The sequence below is a fragment of the Apus apus genome, chromosome 1 (genome assembly GCF_020740795.1).
Source record: "Apus apus isolate bApuApu2 chromosome 1, bApuApu2.pri.cur, whole genome shotgun sequence".
In the NCBI taxonomy this organism is placed as follows: Eukaryota; Metazoa; Chordata; class Aves; order Apodiformes; family Apodidae; genus Apus; species Apus apus.
Window position 1 is genome coordinate 30422870 of NC_067282.1, and position 27636 is coordinate 30450505.

General features: G+C 42.6%; 2 protein-coding genes across 4 annotated transcripts in view; one reads left to right on the forward strand and one right to left on the reverse strand.

Annotated features, from left to right (window-relative positions):
• Window positions 1–24585, reverse strand: GPALPP1 (GPALPP motifs containing 1). 3 transcript variants are annotated; one of them, XM_051621293.1, is made up of 8 exons: window positions 24449–24585; window positions 15764–15908; window positions 14830–14934; window positions 10741–10849; window positions 6639–6773; window positions 6224–6388; window positions 5736–5834; window positions 1–3311 (listed from the first exon to the last, which is right to left on the reverse strand). In XM_051621293.1, the coding sequence occupies exons 1-8, from the start codon at window positions 24561–24563 to the stop codon at window positions 3093–3095; spliced, it is 1092 nt and encodes a 363-aa protein (XP_051477253.1). In that variant the 5' UTR covers window positions 24564–24585; the 3' UTR covers window positions 1–3092. The 3 variants fall into 3 exon arrangements, with proteins under 3 accessions (XP_051477253.1, XP_051477261.1, XP_051477269.1); XM_051621301.1 differs by lacking the exon at window positions 24449–24585 and adding an exon at window positions 23871–24043; XM_051621309.1 differs by lacking the exon at window positions 14830–14934.
• NUFIP1 (nuclear FMR1 interacting protein 1) overlaps window positions 24562–27636 on the forward strand; it is a 24997-nt gene continuing 21922 nt past the window's right edge. Inside the window, exons 1-5 of the mRNA XM_051608636.1 lie at window positions 24562–24593; window positions 24646–25154; window positions 25442–25530; window positions 26640–26744; window positions 27388–27450. Coding sequence (XP_051464596.1) covers window positions 24562–24593; window positions 24646–25154; window positions 25442–25530; window positions 26640–26744; window positions 27388–27450 — 798 coding nt within the window. The remainder of the gene's footprint in view (window positions 24594–24645; window positions 25155–25441; window positions 25531–26639; window positions 26745–27387; window positions 27451–27636) is intronic.

Below are 27636 nucleotides of genomic sequence, written 5' to 3' on the forward strand. Positions count from 1 at the left end.
TCACATGAATATGTTTTATTTGAGAATAAGGTAATCATGCAACTAGAAACTAATACTGTACACGCAGATGGGGTGGCTGAAATTAACAATGCACATACAGAAGATTTTCAAAGATTCTGATTTTTAATGTATATTAATCTTACATCGACATAAAATTGAGAATTGACTGGACAGAAATAACAAAGCTTACCTTTCAAAAACAAAACAAGTCCCCGAGCACAAGTAGCCCTGGTCTCCTTGATCCCTCTGGATCGTTCTGAAACTTCTTTTATATGGAAAACCCCTTTTTCTACTGAACAGAAACATGTCAATGTTTCATCTCAGCATTTCTTTCAAGAACAAAAAGCTATTTGGACAATGACATTTATGTGCTAGAAACATGGCTTCATCAGAGCCCTAAATAAAAAGCATTCCCACTGCTCTTTATTATTTGGGAATATTTGGATATTATTTCTTCCAGAAAAAACATCACCACACAGTACATTCATTGATTGCAACAGCAGAAGCAAAAAGAAACCCCTCCATAAATAGGTGTTTAAACCAGAAGAGCAGAGATTTTTCTCAATAATTGAATTTTTTCACAGGTGACAGTATTGCTATACCATATTCTAACAAAATTTTTCTGGATCTCCAGAAACGCTCTGCAGCTTGGCCAAATTGTAGAGGACAGCTCATCTTTTCCCACAAAAGCTTACAGAGCTTGTAATTTAGAGCTGCTGCTTTGTTCTAACGACTGTTCAAGGGAATGGTTTGGCATTGGTAAGAGGAGATTAGTTTGTGTATTAATGTAATTCAGAAGTTCACTCAATTTACACAAAGTAATGAAAAGCTTAACTTGAACTCTCAACAATTCCACTTTGCCCCTATCTCAAGTCTGTAACATGGATTTCATCGAGTCATGGAGAGGCTGCTTCAGAGCAGGAAAAAAAGGAAAAAAGATTAAGCAGATGAGAGAAAACATGTTCCCCAACTCACATCAAGGCTTCATTAATTAGACCCTCACATCCCAGGTGTGACATATTGTCTGTGCTCCCATTACAAGAGCTCTCCTCTTGAGCAACACTGCAGAGCCTCCACTTAAACATGTCCTTGGAGAGGGCAGGAGACGATGATGGGGACAGGGAAAGTGAGCAAACTGCAGAGACACAGCTGGAGGGCAAGATCTGGCCATCTGCAAGGTCTGATGACTAGTCCTCCATTTGGAGGAGGAGGGACTAATGAATAAAAATGAAAACAAAGGACATGACAACAGTATGATCTCAATAAAAACAGCCCTTGTCCCTGCACAGACTTATCTGATGGAGTGAGGACTGCACAATATGCTCATGAGATCAGCCTTTCCAGCATAAGGCAAGACCTGGTAACAGTCTGATTTCTCAAGGCAGTCGGGCTTCCAAAATTGGGCATGAGGATAATTTTTGGTCAACCATGACGATTTGGCTACTCACACCATGCTCACCCTGACATTGCTTTAGTTGCCTGAAAAGCTCCAAACATTCCTTATACTGTCATTCCAATTAAGAAATCTACATTTTCTAAATCACTTCAGAGGTGTTATTTAACCCCCCAGCTGTAGAGGAGCTCCCCAGAATGGGGAAGGAGACAACCCAGAAGGTAGCAACCCAGTGGGGCAATTGTTCACTGAGGCAAAAAAGCATGAGGCACTAACAGAAGCCTATTCAAGGGGAAGAAAAATAAAACAGCCCTTGTTTAAAGCCTCCTCTCACCTCAAAACAAAAAAGGCTCAGAAACTTAAAAGCTGATTAAAGAAAAAACAACCACAATACAAAACTAGTCCCTCTTCCTCCTGAAGGCAGCAGCTTTTACAGATGGCAAAATAAATGGTCTATTAAAAAAAAAAAAAAAAAAGGCAGCATCTAAATACCTTGCACATCAGCATTCATTTGTGACACTGAAAACTCTCCAAGAGTCCTCAGCACACGGAGGCTGCACCTTGAGCTCATGAACATGTGCAGTAAAATAATACCAAGATTTTGGCCATTTGTTGCTGTGGCTTGTCAGGTCACTGCTCTGTTCGCATGAACCAACCCAGACACTGTCTGTCCTGGGAGCCTTTTTCCAAATGACAGTGAAACCTCTGGCATTTCATATGCAAAATGTGTCACAGTTCTTAACAAAACGCCAGCGTCTCGCATATTAAATAATTTTCATAGAGAGATACTTTCACTAACTCCTCAAAAAGGATCCCAAACATTAGTAGAGAAAAAAAAGGATGGAAATGCAAGTCTAATTTAAATAAGTAACACAGCTCTCCCTTCAGCTGCTCTGCACACACAGAAGAGCTAAAGAACTCTAAGCAGGGATGTAGATTATTTCCTTTTTGATACCAAAGAGGTTTTATGCTCTGCAAACTAACTGACAAAACAAGCTTTCTTTTAGTCTGGTTTTCACTTGGTATTTGCTTAAAAAAGGATTTTCTGTTGATAAGCCCTGAAAATTGAAACTCAAATTAGATTTTCTCTTCTTGCATACTACCATTTTATAATTAAATCTGCAAATCTGGAGGTTTTATTACTCCTGCTACCACTAGCACTTCTTGCTACAGAATAGAAATTATACTGCATATATACAAACTTGCATTTATGTACATGACACTGAATCATAGAAAGAAAAGCACTGAGCAGACATAAAAGCTGCCATTTGAGTTTATACTCCCCAACAGGAACCCCAGTAAAGCAATGTTCTGCCCAGAAACCTAAAGGGGAGTTTTCTGTGGCCTTCAGGTCAGGCTCACCAAGAGTATCTTAACCATGGCAGAAGACATGGAGAAACTACCAACTTCATTGCAAGATAATGCTAAAGCTCCTCAAAATAATACCTATTATATACTTTAAAAAAATGCACACTAATGTTTTAAAGTAGCAAATTTACATTTTTTTTATACTAGGACTTCCTTGAGCAGTTTAGTTTTAGTACAGGTGATCCTCCCTAACAGAGTATTTACAGACATGGAAAAACAGTTAAAAATCAGGATATTTATTCTGCATACAAATATTTACAGAAAAATACTTAAAAAAATAAGTATTCAAAGTTTCATCAACTTCATTTCAAAAAAGCTTCACGCTTTTATATTATAAAAACATATTGCCTTTACTGTGCTCAAATTTAGTATTCAGATCTCTGGATTTTCTTATAAGGGCTTTCTTTTGTGCTTCATCAAATCGATTGACCTTGAGATCCTGGTCTCGATCAAATGGCCTTCTTTCCTGAGGTTTGTTCTTCTCTTCAGAGGCTTTGCTCTTCAGCTTTTTCTGATGTATGTCCATGAGAGATTCTGACCTCTTTGACTCCTGGAAAAGTGTGGAGAGGGAAGAGGAAACAAAGCATTATGAAATATTAACAATGTACAGAAAATCCAGACGGAATTAGGATGACTAGAAACTCCAGAAAAATAAGACAGCTTAGTATCTGGAAAGCAGAACAATAAATTTAGCAAACACAGAGCAGAAAGCCCAGGAGATAATTTATAAAAAAGAAAAGCAAAATAAAACGTAAGAGTTGCCCTGCCATTATCAGCATCTGAGAATATGTCAAGAGCAAGATCTCAAAGTACAGCCCAGTTTCTTGTACACTTCCCCCAAGCATCTGGTTTTGGTCACTGCTAGGGGCAGGAACAAACCAGATACCCTTTCCATCTTACTCTCATGCACTGTTGTGTTTTTAATAAGTAACTTTTCAGTGTTTGAGTCATCTGTTGCAAGCCCACAGGACAAAGTCAGAGGCTTGAGCTAAAACATGTTGTTTTGCCAAGTCAAGGACTTAAGTTGTGTGTATTAAAGACCTAGAGCCAGCCTAAATACCATGTAAAGCTTTAGCCAAATTTCACACACAGGAGCAGGATTAGTTTTCACAAGACTATGTGGCACATCCTTTGTTCAGGGGAAGTGTATTTGTGTTTCCTGAAGCAGTCAGTTTCTCAGGCTCTCAGATCATTGCAAAGCATCCAAAAGACCAGACCAAATCAATTCTCCCATCAGAAAGAGCAAAAGATGAGGAGCTGTTTTCTCATGTCTAGAAACACAGAATCACAGAATTGTCAGAGTTGGAAAGGACCTCTAGAGATCAACTAGTCCAGCTCCCCTGCTAAAGCAGGATCCCCTAGAGCACATTACTCAGGACTGCATCCAGTTGAGTTTTGAATGTCTCCAGAGAAGGAGACTCCACAGCCTCCCTGGGCAGCCTGTTCCAGTGCTCTGTCACTCTCACCATAAATAAATTTTTCCTTATATTTGAATGGAACTTCCTATGTTCCAGCTTGTGCCTGTACACAAGACCTCTATTCTGAGGGTTCATTTCCCTTCACTACCTATGCTAACAATGACTTCATAATCAAATCAAATAATATTTCATACATGACATAAAAAATTATTCTCATGGCAAACAGAAAATGGACAATAGTTATTCATAGTTTGAGTGCATGTGTTGACAGAATTGCACCAGAGAATGCATCAGCACTGAGAGAATTAACTGTAAGAAACAATTTTAAGAATTAAAGCTCCTGTTCCATGGAAATATCCTTGGTAAAGGTCAGAGGAGAAAGAAACAGGAAGGAATAGAGGAAAAAACTTTAAAAGAAAAAAACCAACCAAACAACAAAACTACCCGCTGAAAATCAGGGAAGAGCGGATTTTGAAAAAAAAACCCCAAAACCACAAAAAACCAATCCAAGAAATTCTTAAACAAGGTACCTTCTTAATATTTTTTTTGAGAGAACTCTTAACTTCAGAAACAGTAAAGGCCTAAATAGATTTTAGTCTGGCAGTGATACAGAGCAAAACCTGTAGTTTTACATTAAAATTATTCTACTATATTCATAATGAGTAGAAACAGACAATACAGAAGGAATTTAAGACAGTGTGCTAATAGATCTAGATTTGCAAGCCTCTAAGCCAAGAGGGACATGTGATTTAATGAACTACAAATAAATTATTAAAAGTGCCAGATAAACTTAAATCATGTAACATAAGCCAAGGCTGTGATTGTCAAGTTAATGATACTCTCAAGAGACCAGACTGCCTTCCACAAGACTTCAGGCCTTAAATCAGGGAAGAAGTGGAATAAACAGCTGTAAGGCAGGCAACAGTTCATATAAGCCGGTGGACAGGGCTGGTAGACAGAAAAGTGAGAGGGAATTAGACATGTTCAGATTTCTAGTAATCAACATCTGTCAAAGTTATCTGCTTCTGCAGAGATTGAGGAAAACTTAATGTAATAATGCTGTTGTAATGAGCAGTTAATGTAATTAATTACACAGTGTAATTAATGCAATTCACATTGATCTACTTAGCTCATCAGGCTTCTTTTGGGTTAATGCATATTTTGACCTAAAAGTTAAGCCTTTACTACTGATTTATTCTTGGGATGTACGTAATTTGGAGAAGCAATCTAATGTTTTAATTGGGTTGTCTATTCCTAGCAACCACATCCTGATGTGAGGATGGTTTAAGGAAAACTCCACCTAAAACTGAGACAACATATACACAGCCCAATTCTGTCACACTGTTTGCAGCATCAGCTCAAGGACTCAGTCCTGCTCTTGTTGAAGTCAATGGCAAATGTTCTAATGACTTAAACAACAGTAGGTTTGGGCACTAAAAGGGAAAACTGTAGCAGCATCACCATGGAAACCAGCAGCACTAGAAATGAGAACCAGAAGAAAGGAGTGAAAAATTGAAAGAAATGCAGGAGAGGAAGTATTTTGCTATTAAACTTACATTGTATGAAGTCACCTGATCAATGAGCCTCTTGTCTCTCCTAGATAGGCCAATTTCTTCATTATCCTTACTGGTTGACTTTTTTGCGTCTTCTCTTTCCTGATGAGTAGAAGCAAATAATACACTATAGTAGTCAGAATGTCTGAAGTAAAGAGCAAGGAAATCTATATTTACACTAATGTAATCTGAAGAGTAGAGGCCACAATAGAGGCTACCAAAAACTGGACACACTGTAATTGGAAATTCAATGAGCTGATACAGAGCACGTGACTACTGCAGAAAGGAGAAGGAATAAATGAGTATCAATGTTACTTAAAATAGTTACTTCCTTGCCTTTGCTTTTAAGTCTGAATTAGTAAATTCTGATAACAAAGAAAAATCTGGAAAGAAAGATTTAATTGAACAGCTCAGGGTACCCACTTTGTTTTTACAGAAAATCAACAACATACATACTGCCTGCAGTTGTATATGAATAAATAAATGCTCACCTTGGCTTTTCTCTCTCTGTCAGCTGGAGTATCTGTCCAAATAGATCTATCACCTGACTTGTCATCAGCTCTTCTCTTGAACGTTCTTGGGCCAAAACCAAAGCTCTTTAATTCAGGTGGAAGCTCTGTCATCCATGATTCCCTGGTAACTTGCTTAGATTCATCCTTTACAGAAGAAATATGGGGATGGGAGGCAGGGAAGAGTAAAAAAAAAAAAACAAAAACAGATATCCAAAAATTACTATTTGAATCTTTTAGCTTCCAGCAGATAGAATGGATTTTTCTTTGTCTTTCCAATTGCAAATAGTTAGCATCCCAAGCAGAACTGCAACTGGGTTCACACAGAACTAGGCAAAGAAAAACCCACTAATACACTCCAGCAACAAAATGTCAGAAATGAAGAAACCCAACTTACACTGTCTGCTGAAGTAAGTTTTTCCTTCATTCTCTGAGCTCTGCGTTCAAATTCTTCAGTCACATCAGACTCCACTGGTCCTTTTGCAGGCATTGGGCCTATAAGGTTTTCTTCTTCCTCACTACTATCTGTCCCCTTTCAAAAATAAAACATTTATCTCAACCATAGTGCCAAGACCATTAAGAAACACTTCAGCTTCATAGCATTCAATGATTTTGTCTAGAAGAGCATATAAATCTCAACAATAACCCATCTGCCAGTCAGACAGCAAAAACCTGGATTACAACTCCAGATTAGACCCATTCTAGCACTTGAACGTGGCTACTTAGTCTCCATGTTTCCAAAAGCATCCCCTCTTGTCTGAGGCAGAACTACTGGTAAACATAGTGGCAATACACAAAGTCCTGCTACTTTATGTAGCCTCCATGGCCACAGGTAAATTCAAAACACACAAGCATTCATCTTTGACACTCTGGCTTTACCATCAGGAGCAACATTGGGATGCATCTCTGTAACAAGGATCACAGTTTCACAGTAAAAGAACTGTCCTGAGCTCAGATTCTGTAAGGATGCAAGCTAGGGCACAGTGACACACATGGTACTACCCCCTGGGAGTACAATACCTGCCAGTCTAATCTCTTGCTTCTGTCATTTGCTTCTTTTGACACTGCATTCTAAGCAATTATTTGGAGAACTGCTCAAAAATAAGTCTGAAGCTAGATGTTAATAAGAACCTGTGTGGATGCCAAGGGTTATAGAGGAAGCTCAGAGGTCTCTCCCAGTTAAAATAATACAGATGTGGACTGGGGCAGAACTAGACAGAAAATGGTGATGTCACAGCACCCTGGAAGCAAAGCTAAGGTGTCCAGTATCTGTGAAAGTGAAAAGATTCAGCTAGAAGCCTGGACAATAAAGCAATGGGAGTAGGATGATGATAAGGCTGTATACTTAGGAAGCACAGAGCATTACTTGTGAATACAAGGTGGTGGCAAAGAAGTTTCAAATAAAGGATGAAGAAAGTGTGGGGAAGAATGTTTTGGTCTTATGGTAAACTCTGGTTATGAACCAAGATATAACAACACCAGAGAAGATAAGGGCTCAAAGGCAATGGAAAAACAGTATCGAGAGCTTTCTATGTAAAATAAGGTGGCAGAGGTGACCCGTCGAAGAATACAAGAGTACAGAACCTCACTAGAAGAGTCACCTAATGGGAGCACAGGAAAGGTATCCTAATACTTCAGGCTGCTCAGAGCTCACATCCCACTGCTGTAGAAGAATTTGGGCTAAGGAAGACAGCAGGTATGAAATAAGCTACTTTCCTCCTATGTGTGCCATTTGCTACAGAGACTGGCGTGCTTTAATGACACTGCTTCAAGCCAGTTGGCCCTGTCTGCCTTGAGAAGTCAGCTAACTATGAACAGCAGGGAAGGCAAGCTTCAGGTAGCAAGAGACGCAGCTACGTATGGCTGTGGACCAGGTGCAAGAAGAGGCTCAGCAAATTTAATAGCTGAATGATTAGTTGCATGAAATGGATCTGAAAATCTGAGGAGGGTGAGAAATAGCTGGTCATTTATAAAAACTAACACTGCAAGTAGGGAGCACCCATTTCTCTCGTAGTTTTCATAGAATTGCAGAACCGTTTGGGTTCAAAGGGACCTTAAAGATCATCTAGTTGCAACCCCCTGCAAAGGCAGGGACACCTTCCACTAGACCAGGTTGCTCAAAGCCACATCCAAACATTAGTCTTGAACATTTCCAGGGATAGGGGATCCACACCTTCCATGGACAACTAGTTCCAGTGTCTCACCATCCTCACACCAAAGAATTTCTTCCTAATGTCTAACCTAAATCTCCCCTCTTCCAGTTTGAAACAGTTCCCCTTTGTGCTGTCACTACATGCTCTTGTAAAAAGCCCCTCCCCAGCTTTCCTGTAGCCCCTTCAGGTACTGGAAGGCCACTATAAGATCTTCACTATAAAGTCTTCTCTTCCAAGGCTGAAAAATCCCAACTTTCTCAGTGTGTCTTCATAGGAGAGGTGCTCCAGCCTTCTGATCATCTTCATGGCCCTCCTCTAGTCTCGTTCCAACAGCAACATGTCCTTCTTGTGTTGGGGTCTCCAGAACTAGACAGAGCACATCAGGTGAGTTCTCAAAAATATTTACATAATTAAGTTTTCTCTCATTACCTAACACTGTGATATTGCTTCAATGCTTAGAGAATGATGTGACTGCACTCTATCTCTTTTTTAAAAGAAGGAGCAGGTAGGGAAGAGGAATAACCATCTTGAGAAACAAAGGTGTTTTACTAAACACTTCCCTCTTTCTGTGTACAAACAAGAGAAAATGCAAAGATATAAGACCTTCATAATAAATTGTATTGTAAATTAGTTGAAGATGAAAGACAAATTTCACGCTGAGTTTTAACTGAAGTGTGTCTCATTTCCTTTCTCATTAGTTTTAAGTTCAATTCAGTCCATTACCACCTGCCTCAAATGAGATTAAACAAACATGAAAAAATACTGTTCTCAAGTTCGAAGAGGAAATAAGCATAAAGTGAACAGTCAGCACAGAAGAACCTGCCTCTAAGAATGTACTGGACTACAAAATAATTAAATTTAAACAAAACAAAAAAAATTACTAATAATATTCAAATGTAAAAAAAATATATTATTATAAGACAAGAATATAAATAAGCTAAGTTCTGTAATAGTTGTTGTACCAAAGCTGATGATAGAACATCTGTTTAGGAGAAAAAGGACTTTTGTTTGCAAAATATATAAGCAGACCAGTTGTGACATCCCTGCCTCAAGAGATTTGTCATTATGATAAACTGCTTAATTGTTATTTGGATTTATAAGATGATGAGTAACTTAGAAATGTCAATCATTCTTCATGCAGGGTTATGACAACACACGCTGTAGGAGGCTGGAGAATTATATACTTCTCAACTACTAATCAAAAAAGTGAAGTTCTGGAGCAGCCTTTGCCTCATTCCTGCCTAGCATGTCTAGCATGTCCCACAGGGCCTAGGAGTTAAAACTTAAAAAAAAGAAAGTAGGTATTTTAGAAATGAACAGAACAACTGTTAAGTTTCACAAGGAATTAATATTTAGTTTATCACAGCATGAGAGAAGTTCAACTGCCCAAACACTGGTATCCAGCACCATTTTTTATGTCTGAGGACAACCTGCCTAGCTTAAGAGGTGCTGCTCAAGAAGGATGCAAACTTCTCTAAGGAGCTGCTCCCTACCTGCCAGCCCACTGCAGATGATTCAGATCTCTCAGAATGGTACTAGAGGCTCATGGTGAGGGAGGTGAATCTTGCCCATACTTTTAGCTGCATTCTATCACACATCTTATTCCCAAATGTTCTTTAGTAGCACATGCATTATTTTGCATCTAGGGATTAGACTACAGGACTTCTACCTAGCTTTACCTAACCTGGTGAGAACAGTCAAAAATCCCAAAGCAAAAGATCATGTCAGTGTCACTTTCCTACTCTGCCTTATTAGCATTTACAAGTATCATCTTGCTTTTGATAAGAACAATTAGTGACACTAATTGTAGTGACAATTAGTAGCATCGTTCTTGATTGCATTATTTTGGATAAACTTATTTAATGCATCCAGTATTAAACATCTTCCAGGAGGTGAAGATATGTGAAATACTGTCTTCCCCATCAGCAAAAGGAGTAAAAGCTTGAATTACAGGTAAGTATTTTCATTCCAACAGGTTGCATTACTTCTTCCATGTCTTTAAAAACTTGAACTTTGCCCAGGAGTTCACTTGCAAAGGACATCACACCAAAAGAATGAATGGAAGAACATTAGGAAGAATTACTGTGACTGCAGGTTAGGATGCCTCGACCTCTTCTGTTTGCTGCACCCTCTGTCTAACAGCAAAATCCCAACAAACCACACCAGATTTTTTCTTTCAAAGGCTTATTTATGCTTCAGTATTTGACTCAGGAAAAACATGCCAGACACTTTCTGGTCTAAAATTACACTGTCATGCTGAAAAAGATGTCTAGTAGACTTTTTTTCAGGGTCCTTCTTGTTTAAACATTTCAGATAGCTTGTACTAAAACACAACTTTTCACAAACCTGGGCATGGAATTCTGAGGAAACAGACGGCCCTATGGAACATCTGCTATTCCTGGTGTCCTGTGAAGCTTTCCTAAAGCCAGGTGGTAATGCAGGACCTATAATGGGCCTTCAGAGAAAAAAAAAAAATAAAGAAAATCTTGGTTTTCAGTTGAGAGGGGAAAATAAAAAAGTAGTAGCAAAACAAACCTGGGCAGTACATTAAATGCTATCTTTCCACTGTTTGCTGCAGGGAAAAGAAAATGTAATAGATTAATATAAAATAAAAATCTAATGTTGATAAGAAATGTGATTCTCACTCCTCCCCGTGCCAAGTTCTCCCCCATTCACACACCACAGAAGTAACTGAATCTGAAGAGCTGCTGTTTTCCAGGAGGACGTCTGCAGATAGCTGGGATGCAAGAAAATGGGAAGTTGTGGCATGTAGTCAAGGAAACATTTTTTTTTTCTTTTCCTTCATCAGATTCAAAAGCAATGACAAGTAAGAGGTCAAGTATATGCTACTCTTTTTCTCTAGCAATAAAGCCAATTTTTTAAATTTTTACCTTGCACTACATGTTCACTGCCCTTCAAAAAAGCAGAATCACTGAAGTGCTCTGATTTTAAGTTTATTTTCCCTTGGAGTGAGGATGAGAGAAGAAAGGTTTTGTCGTCCCAGGTAAGTTTACTGATTTGTTTTTACAAAGCAGCTCTGCAAGCAGTATAATTCAATTGTCTCCAGAAAGACAGGTGAGAATCTATTTTCAATGGTGAAAAAAGCTCAAAGGATACTACAAACTGTGCCTGCAGTACTGAAAAGACTTGTATGTAAAGGTTCCTCTTAGTAATCCACCACCACATTCTTTAAAGCTAATAAAAGCAAATCAAAAACCCAAATAACTGTCATCTGAAGAAAGACCCAAGTCTCAGTATTCTCACAATGTATCAGCAGAGACTTTGTTTATGATGATCTTCAGTTTCTGAGCTTTAGGCAATCAAATGAAACACAGCATGAATTGAATTATGTTAATTATGATCTGCTAAATCCCACATAATCTAATCAGTACAGCCCTGCTGCAGTGAGATTATTGTCAGGATTTGAAGGGGGGAAATAAAAAAGCAGAAAGTCCTGCCAGAAAGCCAACCACAGACAGACGAGCAATAAATGTAAACTCAGGCCAGGACAAGGGCACTGGTGAGGTTCCAAACCCAGGAAAGAGGTCTGGGTTAATTTTGAAGTTCCATCCCCTCTGAGCTCCTTCAAAAAAGAAACTGTTTTTATTTTACTCTGTTCCTTTTTGACTGCTTTCTTGTTAAGATCGTATCTTAAAAACCTGATGCAAAGATTTTGAATCTAAACCTATAAAGATAAGGCCAAACTAACTTTATTTTAGTACACACATACCTTTATTTTGCACAGAGAGACTGTTAAACCAAAGTATAAAAAAATCTTTCTACTAAAATATATAACATCTATGGTGTGGGCTATAACTGTGCAATCTGTGAAAAAAGAGAAGATCTCAGATACTCTTCCTTGCTTCTGTCACAACTCAAAGGCTCTTTCAAGGGAGAGAAGAATGGCTCCCATATTCACCCCTCCCACACTTTCCATTTCTATGTATTTTTTTTTCCACATGAATAACCCTGTTGCTGAGGTCTTTCCTCAGCAGAACATGGCAGATGTGATTCTTGACAGTTTCCTGGATGTCCAAAGGCCCTCTGAACAGGTGAAGTGAATTTAAATAAAATTCTGTTAAAACAGATTTTGCTGCTGTTGGCTAGGTTTGATACCTAACTATACACATGAAAAAAACACAACAATCCCAAAAAAGGATGAATTAAGCTTTCCTTTAAGGAATACTGGATTTCCTATATGGCAAAGAATGCTTTCCAGTTGTTGGACCTGGAGTCCTTGCTAATACTTGTTTCCAGGTGGGCATTTTGGCATTCTTCTCATGTGTAACAATTTTTTTTTAAGACAATCTTCACTCTTTAGCTTCACGTGTGAATACTCTGGGAATATTTATGAGTCCTGCAACAGCAATATCCTTTCCAAAGTTGAAGGTAATCTGTTCATATATATATTTTATGCTGGAATGGTTAAAACAATTTTTAACAGGCTCTAATTTGCCACATGAGCTGTTCCTAATCATGAACATGTTGCTTTGACAAGTCTGGAAAAGATGTTAACAGAACAAAAGCTTTTCTCAAAGAACGAGAATGTCACACAGAGCTAACAAACAGTATGTCCATACATTGAAACAGCTAGCCTGTGTTTGTTTCAATTATTCATGGCTAGATCGTCAGCTGGCAATCTGCTCAAGGCCAGGAGCAATGCAGTGAGGAGGCAGCTGACAGCCTTGTGTCTACGCCCTGCGCAGCTCACACGCCTCGGGGTGGCAGCACCACCAGACTGCCAGGTGTGCGGGGGTGGAAGACAGGCAAGGCTCTTCCCACACCTCACACCTTTCCCACCTATTCAGCGATTATTCAGGCTGGGTGCAAAACAGCTCTGCTCAATCTGCTTTCTCAGTGTGTGCTAGGAGCAGTTGTACGGCGAGCTAGAAGAAAAAAAACAACCCAACTAGCAAATGTCTTTTATTGCTTTAATCTCTCATATTCCCAGACACAGAGCAGACTCTTGCTCTCTGAATATAAATGCAAGTTACCCAGCATTTTGGAAATAAACTTCTAAGTAGAAATAGAAGGTGATCGAATGCACAAAAGACTAAGATTACATGCTAGGTAACCACCTGTCTTACTGCTCATCTCTCTAACCTTTGAGCTAGAAGCTGCCTCTTTTCTTCCTCTTCTCCTTTGCACACTTCAACATAACATTTTACTCTAAGAGTATTCAGGTCAAAAATCAAGAAAGCAAGAAGGCTGGGTTAGATAATAGTAAAGCCACAATAATTTACTTGCTTTATTAGAGATATTATTTTTAGTGACTTCCTAAATTTTAAAAATAAATTACACATTGTGCATAAAGAATGCAAGAGAAAGAAAAAAATATTAGTTACTCTTGGGATAATCAAAGAACCAAATGAGCCCACCAGGCACTGCACCCACAATTTCCAAAGTTTTTGTCAATTACAGCAAAGTGTAAACAAACAGATATGAAAAAGATACTTCCAAATAACCTTAGTTACATGAAGTCTTGTTTTCCTCACTGCTTCCAAGCATCATAAAAATTTATCCACGCCAAAAAAGAAAATGCAGCTTTGAAATTTCCTTCAAGATGGTACACTACATACACAGCCTGACAACCTGAGTCACTTTGCTGGGACTGAAAACTCGTACCTGACAGGTAGAGATTGATTTATTTTATCTACCAGCTCCCTATGACTCTGAGGAAGGTAGCAGTGATCAAGGGACTGTCTTGTACCTTTCATCTATTAGCATCTCCTTGGAAGTACCTATTTCACTATGGAGTATAATTTTAAATTATAGAAGGAAGTGCACAGACTGATGTAAATACTAGAAAGCTGTGATATATAGTTAAGTTCTAGATAGACAATCCGGGATTTTTTTCATGAGTTATTTTATAATTGCATGCCATCAAGTGGAAAGCTTCCTGATAGAGGCTATAAATAATGCTTACTTGCTTAGAGGTGACAGTTTGCTTTCTAGAAACCTACAATGTTGAGATTAGTTCTCTACCAGAAGACACATAAACAACACTCCTTGGTGCATTAGCAAATGACAGTTCGAATAATCTGCGTTGTATTGCACCACAAAAAAATTAACTGGCCTACTCCCTGACAGCCCAGAATGATGTACAGTACTATGGGTCCTTGTACTTGTAATCTGTTTTTTCTACACTAATCTGAGACCTATCATAACAACCAGAAGAAATTTGACATCCAAAATATAACTCAGATAATTCACATTTTGATTTTTTCTCTCCAACCTTCCAAACAGGACTAGCAGGGCCGAGCACTCTGCTTCAACCGAATGTTGTCCATTTTCTCAGGATCTGGAGGAAGCAATTCTAATAATCTCAATCTGAAGTGGACAATTGAAGTTTTCCATATTAGTGCCACAAAGTATTTTATCTAAAATAACTGTGTTTTAAGAAAAACAGTCTGAATATAATTCCATTTTCATTACCTCTCTGGAGAATCATCCTGTTTTTTAAATCCAGGAGGAAGAGCAGGCCCAAAAAAGCCATCATCATCATCATCATCATTGTCTTCCTGAATTCTTTTTGGCTTTCTGCAAAAACAAAGACTGCACTTCATAATCACCTTGACATGCATAGCAATTATCTACATTTTAAAAAGGAAAAAAAAAAAACCAACATAAAATTATTTCAGACAGTCTTATGTACTAAATATCCTGCTGTAACCAAGGAAACAGTGCAAAAGGATCCAAAATAATTTGCAGCAATTAAAAAATTGGGAGCATAAGCTTCACTCCAGAAATGCTCTGACATTTAAAAAAACATTAAGAATGCTTTTGCTGTAGAAAGAAGAGTAGCATAATGCTGAAATACCATTAATGTTTTCTAGTCACAAATTAATTTAAAATTCAGCTCACTTCTTTCTCCGTTTTTACACACTGTCTGCATTTTGACTAGTTTTTTTCCCAGTTCAATTCTAATGAACTAAATGAAAAACTGTTGAATAAAATAACAAGAAAAAAGTAAGTAATAACTTCTCCCACACTCATTAAGATGGCATAATGCCCTCCCAAGGCCCAGCACATACACACACAAGTTTTCAACACAGCAATTCTAAATAATGAATCTCACCATGTGCAAACTCCTGTTATTTGCTAAACAATTGTAATGGCAAAATTAAAATAAAACATGTAAACATGGAGATCTGATTGCCCTAAACAACTTAATTCCACTGTAGGGTGTTAAATAGATCAGCTGAACATTCAAGACCACAAAGAACCTGCAGAACATGCTACCAAGTTTTACTGAGGTACAGGGTTTAACTTTTTATTTATACAACACTGCCCTTTTCCTGTAATTTATGGAGACACATTTTATTTGCAATACAACACAGGTATACAAGTAACCTAAGAACATGCTCACTTGGATGCTGGATCTCCTTCTGTCTCCTCTTCAGAATCTCTGTTTGCATCTCTGGGCAGAGGAAGAGATTCTGAGTCTTCATCACTGTCAGGAGTTTCTGAGCTACAGCTGCTTTTATAGCCTGGAGGCAGTGCTGGTCCTGCAACTGAACATCCAGGTTTATTTGGCGTATTTATTAAACATTTCAAATGAGTATGATGTATCTTGCTCTTTGCAAAAAACATATCTACCTGGAATTAAGTTTATTCACTCATTGATCTGTCTAGCACTTTGAGAAGCTTTCTTTAGACTTCTAGAAGTTACTTTTTCAGCACCGTATTTCACCGAACAACCCCCTCTGAATTACATTAATACATTACTAATCCATCACTACACCCTTGTGGGTAGAACATGGAGCATAGGAGGTTCAAGTTAAACATAAGGAAAAACTTTGTTACTGGGAGAGTAACAGAGCACTGGAACAGGCTGCCCAGATATGCTGTGGAGTCTCCTTCTCTGGAGACATTCAAAACCCATTTCTGTGTGATCTGCTGTAGAGGATCCTGCTCTAGTAGGGGGGGGCTGCACTAGATGACCTTTAGAGGTCCCTTCCAACCCTGACTACTCTGTAAGTCTACATGAGTGTCTTCTGGAACAAGACTAGAAAGCTGTGTTTTATCTAACAACCGATTTTGAACGAATACGGTATAAACTGGTATATTTAAAAGAAATGACCACCTTAATAAAGCTTACTAGTGAGGAACCACATTGTCTGTACATACACAGAATGAGAGACCATAGATTAGTGGAATTTGCCAGCCTGCTTTAGCAATGGTTTAACCATTAAGGTTTCTTTCTCCCAGTTCAGCTAAGTGTGAACAGCAGGCACAGACTTAAGCACTCTGCTGCAAGAGGGATGACTAAGGCATTCAGGCTTCAAAGCATCATTGCTGTCAGAAGCGAAATGGAAGGAGCTCTCATGCTCCAGCCAACCCTTCACCCTCTGGAGTAATAAGGAGGCAGGGATATCCCAGCAGAGGAAAAACTCAGATGCTACCAGGCCTGAGCTGTTCCCAGCATTGTCCCCACCAGCAGGCACAGTTCTTACTTGGATATAGTGCCATGTACACTGGCTCCAGAAGTAGCTTAGCCACTGATCCTACCAATGCCCCCCAAATGAGACACTTAACATAGATACCCTCATGGGCTCAGTCAACAAAGAGCCAGCTGGAGAAAGCAAAGACCAGCAATGGTCCCAAGGTTAAGAGGCCTATCCAGAGCCAGGGCAGTGCATGCAGGGCCAGCACCAGTTGCTACACACATAGCACAAACATCCATCTGATATCACAGAGATTTGATCCTACTTCTGATTTAGCATAAATCCTGAAACACAGGCACCATTCCTCCTTTTAGTATTTCAAGCACTGAGTCCAAGACTGACAGCACAGGAAGATGTTTTGGTGGGAAAAGGCATTGTTAGCTTTATGAATAGTCAAGGGTTAGATGAAAAGATGAGGTGCAATAAAACCACATAAATGAAGGGTACCAGGAAATTACATCTCCAGTTAAAGAACAACTTTCTGATGGTGCAAAATAGAACCTGATACAGATTATGCTTCCATTGTTAGCTCACAAAGGCTAGGCAGAAATTGAGTCCTTCAAGTGAGCTTCAAAAAGCTTTCACTTGACTTTAGTGCAAGACACTGAACAAGGACAGTCTGCTAGTCACAAAGCATCCAGACAGATCTGCCACTTATTTTGTCTTCTGTTTTAATGGTAAATGCTTTAACCAGGACATAAAAATCCATTTCAGCACTAAGGAGGAAAAAAAAAAAACAACCACAGCACCCCAGCCTATAAAAGCAACATAAGCTCAAGATGAGAGGGAAGCAACAGATGAATGATAAATAGGATAGGATGCTATTAGGAAGTCTTCCATTTTGGTACAGGAAACATGACTGGATAAAAAACACTTAAAAACCAGATAAAAGCACAGAAAGCACAACCTGTTGCCCTGATACCATGAAAGCAGAGCTCCGTTTGCTCTGAATGCAGGCAAGCAAGAGAAAGGACTTGGAGTGAAAGGTGCAAACTGAGCTGCAGCCTGATGAGTCTGATACTATGGAGGAAGGGAAAACGGGGAGAATTTTGCAAGCTGGAAAGAACTAGTAAACCCAAAACTATTCAAGGAGGAAAACTGGGCCAAATGACATGTTGTCCAACATCAGGGGTAACATATATAAATTACGTCCCAATTCCTCTCCTTTATGCTGGCACAACTGTTTGCATGGGCTATGCAATGAATTGGATAAGGGAGCTTAAGAGGCATAAAAATAGCAGTGCAAAACTCAGCACTCCCATGAAAGAACTGTTTGTTCACGGAACTGCAGCCTAAGCAGGACAACTAGGAACAAAATAAGAGACAGAGATTTGTCCATGAAGGGAAAACGGCATTTAAAGTCTGGGAAAGGAGAAGTCCTTGGACATGGTGAAAGAAGTGGAGGAGAAAGAGACTTAGGAGAATCACAGAATCCTAGGGGTTGGAAGGGACCTCTAAAGATCATCTAGTCCAACACCCCTGCCAGAACAGGCTCACCTAAAGTACATCACACAGGAACATGTCCAGGTGGGTTTTGAATGTCTCCAGTGAAGGAGACTCCACAACCTCTCTGGACAGCCTGTTCCAGTGCTCTGTCACTCTCGTGAATGGGGATTAAAGATTAATATGGTTGTGGTACTGAGACTAATAGTTAACCCAGGCAAGAATATTGATTGAGGTGCAGTGGGGAGCCAAAGGAAAGTGTGGAGAGGAAGTAATGGGAATTGCTAAACATAGATTCTGGGAACAAAGAAAGAAAAAGCTAAGGAGGGAGGTCAAGATCTAAGGAGAAGACTGTGAATGAAATTCCTTGAAAGCCATGGAAGAGTGAAAGGTACAGATCAAAGGAGGAAAAAAGCAGAGCTCAGAGTGTCACAAAACTGAAATCAATGAGGTGAGGAAAATAAATGGATATAGCAACAGTAGAGCAACAGGAAAGTGAGGAAGTAACCAGAACTCAGAACAACTCAGAGCAGACAATGGGATAAGAACGTGTGAGAAGAAAAATTTGGGGATGGAGAGGAGAGAAACAGAGCCAAGGATATGTCTTAAGTTAGACTGAAGTGAATGTTTCACAGCTATTAGAAGTGGCCATCCCACTACTGTTAGTCTGACAGTGAGTGAGACACTAGAATAGGTTGCCCAGGGAGGTTGTGGGTGTCTTATCCCTGGAAATTTTCACAGCCAGGCTTGATGGGGCTTTCAGCAACCTGATCTAGTGGAAGGTGTCCTTGCCCATGCAGGGGGACTTGGAACAAGATGATCTTTAAGATCCTTTCCAACCCAAACCATTCTATGATTCTTTCATCTATAACTTCCCCTCTCCATTGAGCTGGCTCTGGTGATTATCTGCCTGAAAATTAGGTCAATTCAATTCAGAAACCAAATTAAAAACTACTTTTTGGTTTGGTTTTGCTGGGTAAATTTCTTGGCAACTCTAAGGAATCTACGACTCCATCAGACAGGCACTAGAACCACTCAAAGACAGGCGAGAGAATGGCCTTTCACCTTCAGCAAGTGATACATCGTTTCAGACATATGACATCAATACATGTGGCCTCAATGCTGAATTAAGACAAAACCCCCTTCTGCACTTCTGGTTATTTTTAGCCACCCCCTAGCACTTCTTTCCTGCTGGTACAAGGACTGCACAGAGGTGGGGATGAACAGGCCAAAGAAAGTATTCATTCTTCTGGCCAGAGCACATTCAGGCCAGCTCCAAAGAATCATCCCGATACAAAGAACTGGGAGATGACAGTGTTCCATGAGTTGAACAGGAACAAGCTGAAGAAGGACAGGTAAAGGATTTACCAGATGTAAGCTTTTGTGTCTGTCCAACTACCATTTGCTCCTGTCCTGGACCTGATTAAGGGTCACAGGGTCTGAGGAGCATCAGTTCTCTGACACTGTTGGACATTGGTATCTCCTGTTAAAATCCATTTCGGCTCCCCCTGTGCTGACCTACAGACAGAGCAACAACTGGCACTTTACCTCAGTAATTTTCTTACCTTTCAAGGCAGGAATGCACAAAGAAATGAACAATTGAGCTTTAAAATCTGCTCACGTTTCACAATGCGAACACCATGTTAACATTAATGTGATTACACCAGCTACAATTACTACACCCTCAGTTTTGATTCATCATAAAAGAAAAAAGTAAGAAACTGCATGATACAAGTTACAACTATTAACATAACTGTTACATCAGGGGTCTGAACTACATTATCTTCAAAGGTTCCTTCCAACCCAAACCATTCAGTGATTGTATGTCAACCCCATGAACATGAAATCACAGAATCACAGAATTGTCAGAGACCTCTAGAGATTGCCTAGAGCACATTACTCAGGACTGCATCCAGGCAGGTCTTGAATATCTTCAGAGAAGGAGACTCCACAACCTCCCTGGGCAGCCTATCCCAGTGCTCTGTCACCCTCACACTAAAGAAGTTTTTCCTCACATTTAAATGGAACTTCCTATGTTCCAGCTTGTGCCCATTGCCCCTCATCCTGTCACTGGGAACTACTGAAGAGTCTGGCTTCATCCTCCTTGCACCCACTCTTTAGATACTTATAGGCATTGATAAGGTCTCCCCTCAGCCTTCTTTTCTCCAGGCTAGAGTCCCAGCTCTCTCAGCCTTTCCTCAAAAGAGAGATGCTCCAAACCCCCAGTCATCCTTGCTGCCCTCCACTGGACTCTATCTAGTAGTTCCCCATCTCTCCTGAACTGCGGAGCCCAGAAGTGGATGCAGTATTACAGCTGTGGCCTCACCAGGGCAGAGTGGAAGGGGAGAATGACCTTCCTCGACCTACTGGCTACACTCTTCCTTACTCACCCCCAGGATTCCATTGGCCCTCTTTACAGCAAGGGCACACTGCTGGCTCATGAATAATTTACTGTCTACCAGGACTCCCAGATTCTGACTTCTCAGAACTGCTTTCCAGCAGATCCTCCCCTAACCTATACCGGTGCATAGGGTTCTTCCTCCACAGGTGCAGGATGCTACACTTGCCCTTGTTGAACCTTATTAGGTTCCTCTCTGCCCAGCTCTCCATCCTGTCCAGGTCACACTGGATGGCAGCACAGCCGTCTGGAGTTTCAGCCACATGTCCCAGTTTGGTATCATCAGAGAACTTGCTGAGGATACACTCTGTCCCCCCGTTCAGGTCATTGATGAACATGTTGAACAAGACCAGACCGAGCATTGACCCCTGGGGGACAGCACTGGTTACAGGCCTGCAACTCGACCCTGATCCATTGATCACCACCCTTGGAGCTCTGTCACACAGCCAGCTCTCAATCCACCTTCCTGTCCACTCATCAAACCCACTCTTCCTGAGTTTCCTAATGAGGATGTTATGGGAGGCAGTGTCAAAAGCCTTGCTGAAGTCAAGGTAGATACCATTCACTGCCCTCTCCTCATCTAGGCAGCCAGTTATAAGGTCATAGAAGGCAAACAGATTGGTCGAGCATGATTTCCCTTTGGTGAATCCATGCTGACATCTCCCAATGATATTCTTTGGTTTCATGTTTTGAGATGACATCCAGAACAATTTGTCCCAACACCTTCCCAGGGATGGAGGTGAGATTAACTGCCCTGTAGTTCCCTGGGTCCTCCTTCTTGCCCTTTTTGAAGACTGGAGTGACGTCGGCCCTCCTTTAGTCCTCAGGCACCTCTCCTGTTCTCCATGACCTCTCAAAGATGATGGAGAATGACCTAGCAATAACATCTGCCAGCTTTCTCAGAACTCGTGGAAAGAAATGCAAATTTATGAACAGATCAACAGAAATATGTATTTTTTTCACTACATCTAGCATGGCAACGTCATAGCGCAGATGGAAGACAAATGGTCATCTGGCAGCCAGGAAGGCAAACTGCATTCTGGAAGGCATCAAACACTGCCTAACCAGTTGGTCAAAAGAGGTGATCATCCCACTGTATCCAGCACTGGCGTGGCCCTACCTTGAGCAATGTGTGCAGTTCTGGGCCCCACAATTTAAGAAAGATGTGAAGGTCCTTGAATGTGTCCAGAGGAGGGCACAAAGCAGGTGAAAGGGCTGGAAGGGATGACTTGTGAGGAGCAACTCAGGACTCTGGGCCTGTCTGGTTTGGAAAAAAGAAGACTGAGGGGGCAATCTCATAGCTCTCCACAGCTTCTTGAGGAGGGGAAGTGGAGAGGGAGGTGCTGAGCTCTTCTCCCTGGTACCTAGTGATAGGATGCATGGGAATGGCTCAAAGCTGTGCCAGGGAAGTTTAGACTGGACATTAAGAGGCATTTCTTTAATGAGAGGGTGGTCAGACACCAGAACACGCTTCCTAGAGAGGTCAATGTCCCACACCTGTCCTTGTTAATGAGGCATTTGAACAATGTCCTTAACAACATGCTTTAATTTTTGGTCAGCCCTGAATTGCTCAGTCAATCGGACTAGATGATCACTGTAGGTCCCTTCCAACTGAAATAGTCTATTCTGTTCTCTTACAGTTTTGAATGAAATATTTTTGACATAATTCTCAGAATAGCTGCTCTAAGTCCTACTCTGTTGCTGTTTGAAGGTGGGAACTATGAAAGTAGAATTAAAAAAACCCAAGTGTTCCTGAAGAAAAGAGCAGCTCAAATATTAGTGAGACCACAAGGAAAGAAAACATATTGGAAAAGCTGTTCAGCTTTAAAAGGTGAATTATCTCTTAAAAAAGCTAGAATACACAAGAAAATAGTTACAGAACAACTTCTAGGCCCATTTTGTCTCAAGACCCAGCAAGTGTTACAGCACAGAAGACACTTGTGGCAGCCCCACTACATGATTATGCCACTCAGAAGCTCCAGGTGCAAAGCTCCAGCTGGAGCTGAACTCCTGTACAACAAACAGTGCTGCAGCAAAGTACCTGTTCTCCTCCTCTTCTGCACTGCTGCAATGTGCCTCACATACTGAGCAGGTCAACTCAGCTGTTGGGCCAAGCTGTAGTAAGTCAGGATGACAGTACAAAAGTAAGAAGAACAAATAAAGAACCCTCCAATAGTTGTTTTTTGGTGGGTTTTGGTTTCTGTTAAAGGCAAATAAACTTCTTCATCCACTTCACTCCACAGAAATCCCCAAGCAGATCTGCCAGTATAACTGTACTACTACAGAGATGTACACTGGGACACAAAGTGGACAAACTAGGCTCAGTAAGCTAGACTAGATGTTGCCAAAACACTTGGTATGATGAAACCACAGCCTAACACCCCCTAAGTTTAACTTCTCATGTTCAGTGGATTAATACAGATACTTGCAACACATTGCCAGAATGTTGATAGAAAGGAAGTTGGTTAAGCCATCAACACAATTATGAATAGGAGAGGCTGCCACCAGCTCAGACAAGCCAGTAGTCAGGACTTCAGTACAAAGCCAAGCTAGAGACCCAGAGCTTGGTGTTGCTATGGTGTCAGCTAAGGCAGCAGTTCTGCTCTCTCTTCCTATTGCTCCCTCTTCTGGATTAAAAACTGAGAACAGCACAGTAAACCCTAGGAGCTCCTTCAGTTGGAATAACCTCATGGTCACTGAAACACTGCCAGAAATGGAATGTATGTAGTAGTGACCTGAGCTTGGATTAAAGACAGCGAGCACCACGTTCAAACTGCTGCTTCCAGAGGTATTACTGATACAGAACATGCAAGAGCTTAAGTGGGGGAAATCAATCTGCACTGCGGATGAGCCAGCCTGGCAGGCAGCTTCTGGTATCACTGCTCTCAACATCAGAGACTCTGGCAGGTGAGGCAGCACAGCTGCACTGGCCACAAGTCAGCTCTGCATTCTGAGGAAAGCTGACTGAAGAAGGGTGGTTTCCTCAAGCGTTTTGGCGTGACAGAGGAAAGCATCCTGCAGAGACCCAACTGCTGCCTTTTCTTCCTGCCCACTGACTTCCCACTCACAGCTACTGAAGAGCACAGTGTAAAACCACACACGGGACTTGAAATGGAAAAGAATAATAGAAAAAGAAGAATCGTTTCGGTTGGAAAAAACCTTTAAAAACATAAAGTCCGACCACCAACCTAGCACTGCCAAGTCGCACATGCACATGTCTTTCAAACGCCTCCAGGGATGGCGACCCAACCCCTTTCCCGGCCAGCCCGCTCCAACGCCTGACAATCTATCCAGACATTTCTCACGACGTCCAGCCCAGACCTTCCCTGCCGCAACCGGAGGCCGCTCCCTCTGGTCCTGCCGCCGGAGAGAAGCGCCTGGCCCCCGCCACACCGCAGCCCCCCCCCACACCGCAGCCCTCCCCCCCCCCACCGCAGCCCCCCCCCCCCCACCGCAGCGGGGCCTCTCTCCCCTCCGCCGCCGTTTCTCCGGACCGAACAGCCCCGCGAGACCCGCGCCCCGGACCCTCCGCCGCCGCGTTCTCCAAAACCCGCTTCAGGCCCCGCCACTCCCGCGCCCTCCCCTCCTCGCAGGCGGCTCCTCCTCAACAAGAACCAGCCCCGATGACCCCGCCCGGCCCGCACCCCCGGGGCAGCCCCGCCGCTCCGCCACCCGCCGCACCACCCCCCCCCCCCCCGGGCGGCCTGGGGCGCGGCCGAGCCGCGGGGACCCCCCGCCCCCCGGGGCCGGTTCCCCGCCCCCTCACCCTGTCCGGGGCCGGGCGGGGCGCGGCGCGGGAAGCCGGGCGGCAGCGCGGGGCCGATCCGCGGCCGCGCCATGCTGGGCCGGGCCGGGCCGGGCCGGGCGGGCACAGCGCGCATGCGCCACCGGGCCCGCCGCTCGGGGGCCCGGTCCGCTTCCGGCGCTGCCGGATGACGTCTCACTGCTCTGCTCGGGCGGGAGCGGGGAGAGCTCCGGAAGTGACGCGTTTCGGAGCGGCCGCCGGCGCGGGCCCACGTGCTGGAGCGGGGGCTGCGGCCGGGCCGGGCCCGACATGAACCCCTTCGCCTGGTTCCCGCCGCCCCCGCCCGGGCTGCCCCCGCCGGGGCTTCCCCCGCCCTTCTTCTGCCCGCCGCCCCCCTGGGAGCCGAGCTTCTGGGCCGCCCCCGGGCCCTGCCCGCCGCCCCCCGGCTGCCCGCCGCCCCCCGGGCCCTGCCCGCCGCCCGGCAGCGGCTGCCCGCCCGCCGAGAGCTCCTCGCAGCCCGCCGAGAACCGCACTCCCGCCGAGAGCTCCTCGCAGCCCGCCGAGAGCGGCTCCCAGCCGGCCACCAGCTCCTCGCAGCCCGAGAACACCTGCCCCCCGCCTGCCGGCCCCTGCCCCCCGCCTGCCGGCCCCTGCCCCCCGCCTGCCGGCTACCCGCCTCCCGCCGCCTGGTACCCGCCGGCCTACGGACCGCAGGGCCCCTACACGGGTGAGGGATGCGGGGGGAGTCGTCTGTGGGGGCCGGGGCTTCAGTCCCATCCCTCACCTGCTCGTTAGGGGGCTGCCCCCTAACCTTTGGGGCGAGGGGGAAAGCTGCTCCCTCCCAGCCTGTGCCCCGCTGGCCGTGTGGGTTGTGCAGACTCGGCTGGCCTCTCCCCCGGGCCCTGCTCTGCCACAGCAGGCCCACCGAGGTAACGGGTGGGGGAGGGGGAGTGTTTTTCCTGCTGGGTGTATAACTGGCTCTTTTTTTTTTTTTTTTTTTTTTCCCCCTCGAAGGTGGAAATGACAGTTTCTCCCAGAAATGGCGAGGCGAACAAGTGCCTGGTTTTAGTAAACGTTTTCCAGACAAAAATAACAGGCCAAAGGTATGGACTGGGATCCCTGGTGCAAGAAAGGCATGGAGCTCTGCATGTCCAGAGGAGGGCAACCAAGATGATCAGAGGGCTGGAGCAACTCTGCTTTGAAGACAGGCTGAGAGAGCTGGGGCTGTTTGGTCTGGAGAAGAAACGGCTCCATGAGACCTTATAGTAGCCTCCCGGTACCTGAAGGGGGCCCATAGGAGAGCTGGGGAGGGGCTTTGTATAAGTCATGGAGTCACAGGACAAGGGGCAACACTTTTAAAGTAAAAGAGGGTGGGTTTGTATTGGACATAATGAAGGAATTTTTGATCATGAGAGTGATGAGGTACTGGAACAGATTGCCTAGAGAAGCTGTGGTTGCCCCCTCCCTTGAAGTGTTGAAGGCCAGGTCTAGTGAAAGATGTCCCTGCTCGTGTCAGGGCAGTTGGACTAGATGATCTTCCAAGGTTCCTTCCAACCCAAACCATTCTGTTGTTCTATGATTGTGGGAGTTGTGTGGGACGTGAGCCCGTGGTGCTGCAGAGACCCCGTCCTCTTGTCTAACATGCCTGCCCTTACAGGAGAGCAAATGTGTGGCAATCAGCCTGCAGATCTGGAGCCTGTTGAAGGAAATATGCATTTCAACCAAATTCTGACACAGGTTTCCTTCACCAAGGTGATGCCTGAGTGCCTACATTATAGTAGCTTTCTGTTACATTGTCAGGGCAAGACAGCCAGATCACCGTGACGTGGGTAGTGGGCAAAGAAAGGATCTCTGCTGTCCTCTGAGCTCTTTTGTTGGAACAGGCATGGTCTGACTTGATAGGGAAGAGACTCAGGGCTCACTCCCCTCCCAGCCCTCGATAAATCTGTGTCAGCCTGGTGTGTTTGTAGAAGCCATAATTGATGGAAAAGTGGTAGTGGGAGGAGCTGAGAGCAGGGCAATTTTTTTGGGAGAGGAGTGATTTGAACTTTACATTCGTGTTATGTTAGCTTATCTTTGAAACATGTTTTAATTGATGGCTTTATTAGCAGAAGTAATAAATGTTTCACACCTCATTAAAAATAGGAATACCTTGCAGTCTTCTAAATGCAGTCTTAAGAGGATTTCTTTTTTTTCTCTTTTTTTTTTCCAGAACAAAATGAAAAAAGAGCCAGTTTTCTCTCATTATTGTGATACCTGTGACCGTGGCTATAAAAACCAGGAGAAGTATGATGAACATATTTCACAACATAAACAGGTTGATGAGTTTGGCTTGTTTTATTTACACTTTCATTTTTAACTTTATGTTTGATAAGTAGTAGCTGTAGTCACTCTTTGAATGGAAGACTTAGCAATGAGATTCCAGAGCTATAAAGATTGCTAGTAGGGGATTGTTTCTGAGCGCTGCGTGCAGCAAAGGTCTCAGTTGGGTTTTTTATTTTATTTTATTACTGAAGTACTTTTAATGTCTTGTGAAGTCTTGCTAAGTCATCTCAGTGGTAGGAATTAGTTCATTGACAGCAGTGTAACATGTAAAATTTGTGCGGAAAGACTTAATGTGGAAAAAATGCTTCAAAAATCCACTCCTTTTTTTTAAAATAAGTATCAACATTTGAAACTGGAGAGTCTTTCAAATCTTTCTCTTAGGTTAACTTTGTGTTATCTCTAACTATCAGATTAGCTGGCTTCACTGATTATTCTCAATTGAGATGAAATTTAACATTATGTTGCCCCTTCTTACTATTTTTACAATCATGTTTGTTTTCAAACTGGGTGGCTTAAAAGTTCTGTGTAACTGTTCAGGCATCTGGCACTGACTGAGTTTGAAGTGTGCTTCAGTGTTTGTTTGTAGCTTGTTTGCTAAAGTTGGTGTGTCTGAAGTTCACCCCCTTATCTTGCAGTGCACAGAAGAAGGTTGCACTTTCAGTGCACATGAGAAGATAGTTCAGATGCATTGGAGGAATGTAAGTATCCTGCTGGGCCCAAAATAAGTTAATGCAATAAAGACTGTGTTCCCTTTGATGTAGTTCCTTTTCTCGTTCTTCTGGAAGGCAAGTGTATCACCTCTGAGTAGAATCTGTTGTAAGACAATATTGTGGATGAAAATATGTTGAATACTGTGGTGTTTGGGTTTGTTTTTTTTAAAATTG

What these genes read in the sequence shown, in the direction of transcription:
- GPALPP1 (XM_051621293.1), bottom strand. Translation starts at nt 24,563, where the DNA reads ATGCGCGCTGTGCCCGCCCGGCCCGGCCCGGCCCGGCCCAGCATGGCG. An exon ending in CCCGCCCGGCCCCGGACAGG is followed by an intron (nt 15,909 to 24,448) that starts GTGAGGGGGCGG and finishes CTGGATGTTCAG; the next exon opens with TTGCAGGACCAGCACTGCCT. An exon ending in AACTTACTTCAGCAGACAGT is followed by an intron (nt 6,389 to 6,638) that starts GTAAGTTGGGTT and finishes TCTTCTGTAAAG; the next exon opens with GATGAATCTAAGCAAGTTAC.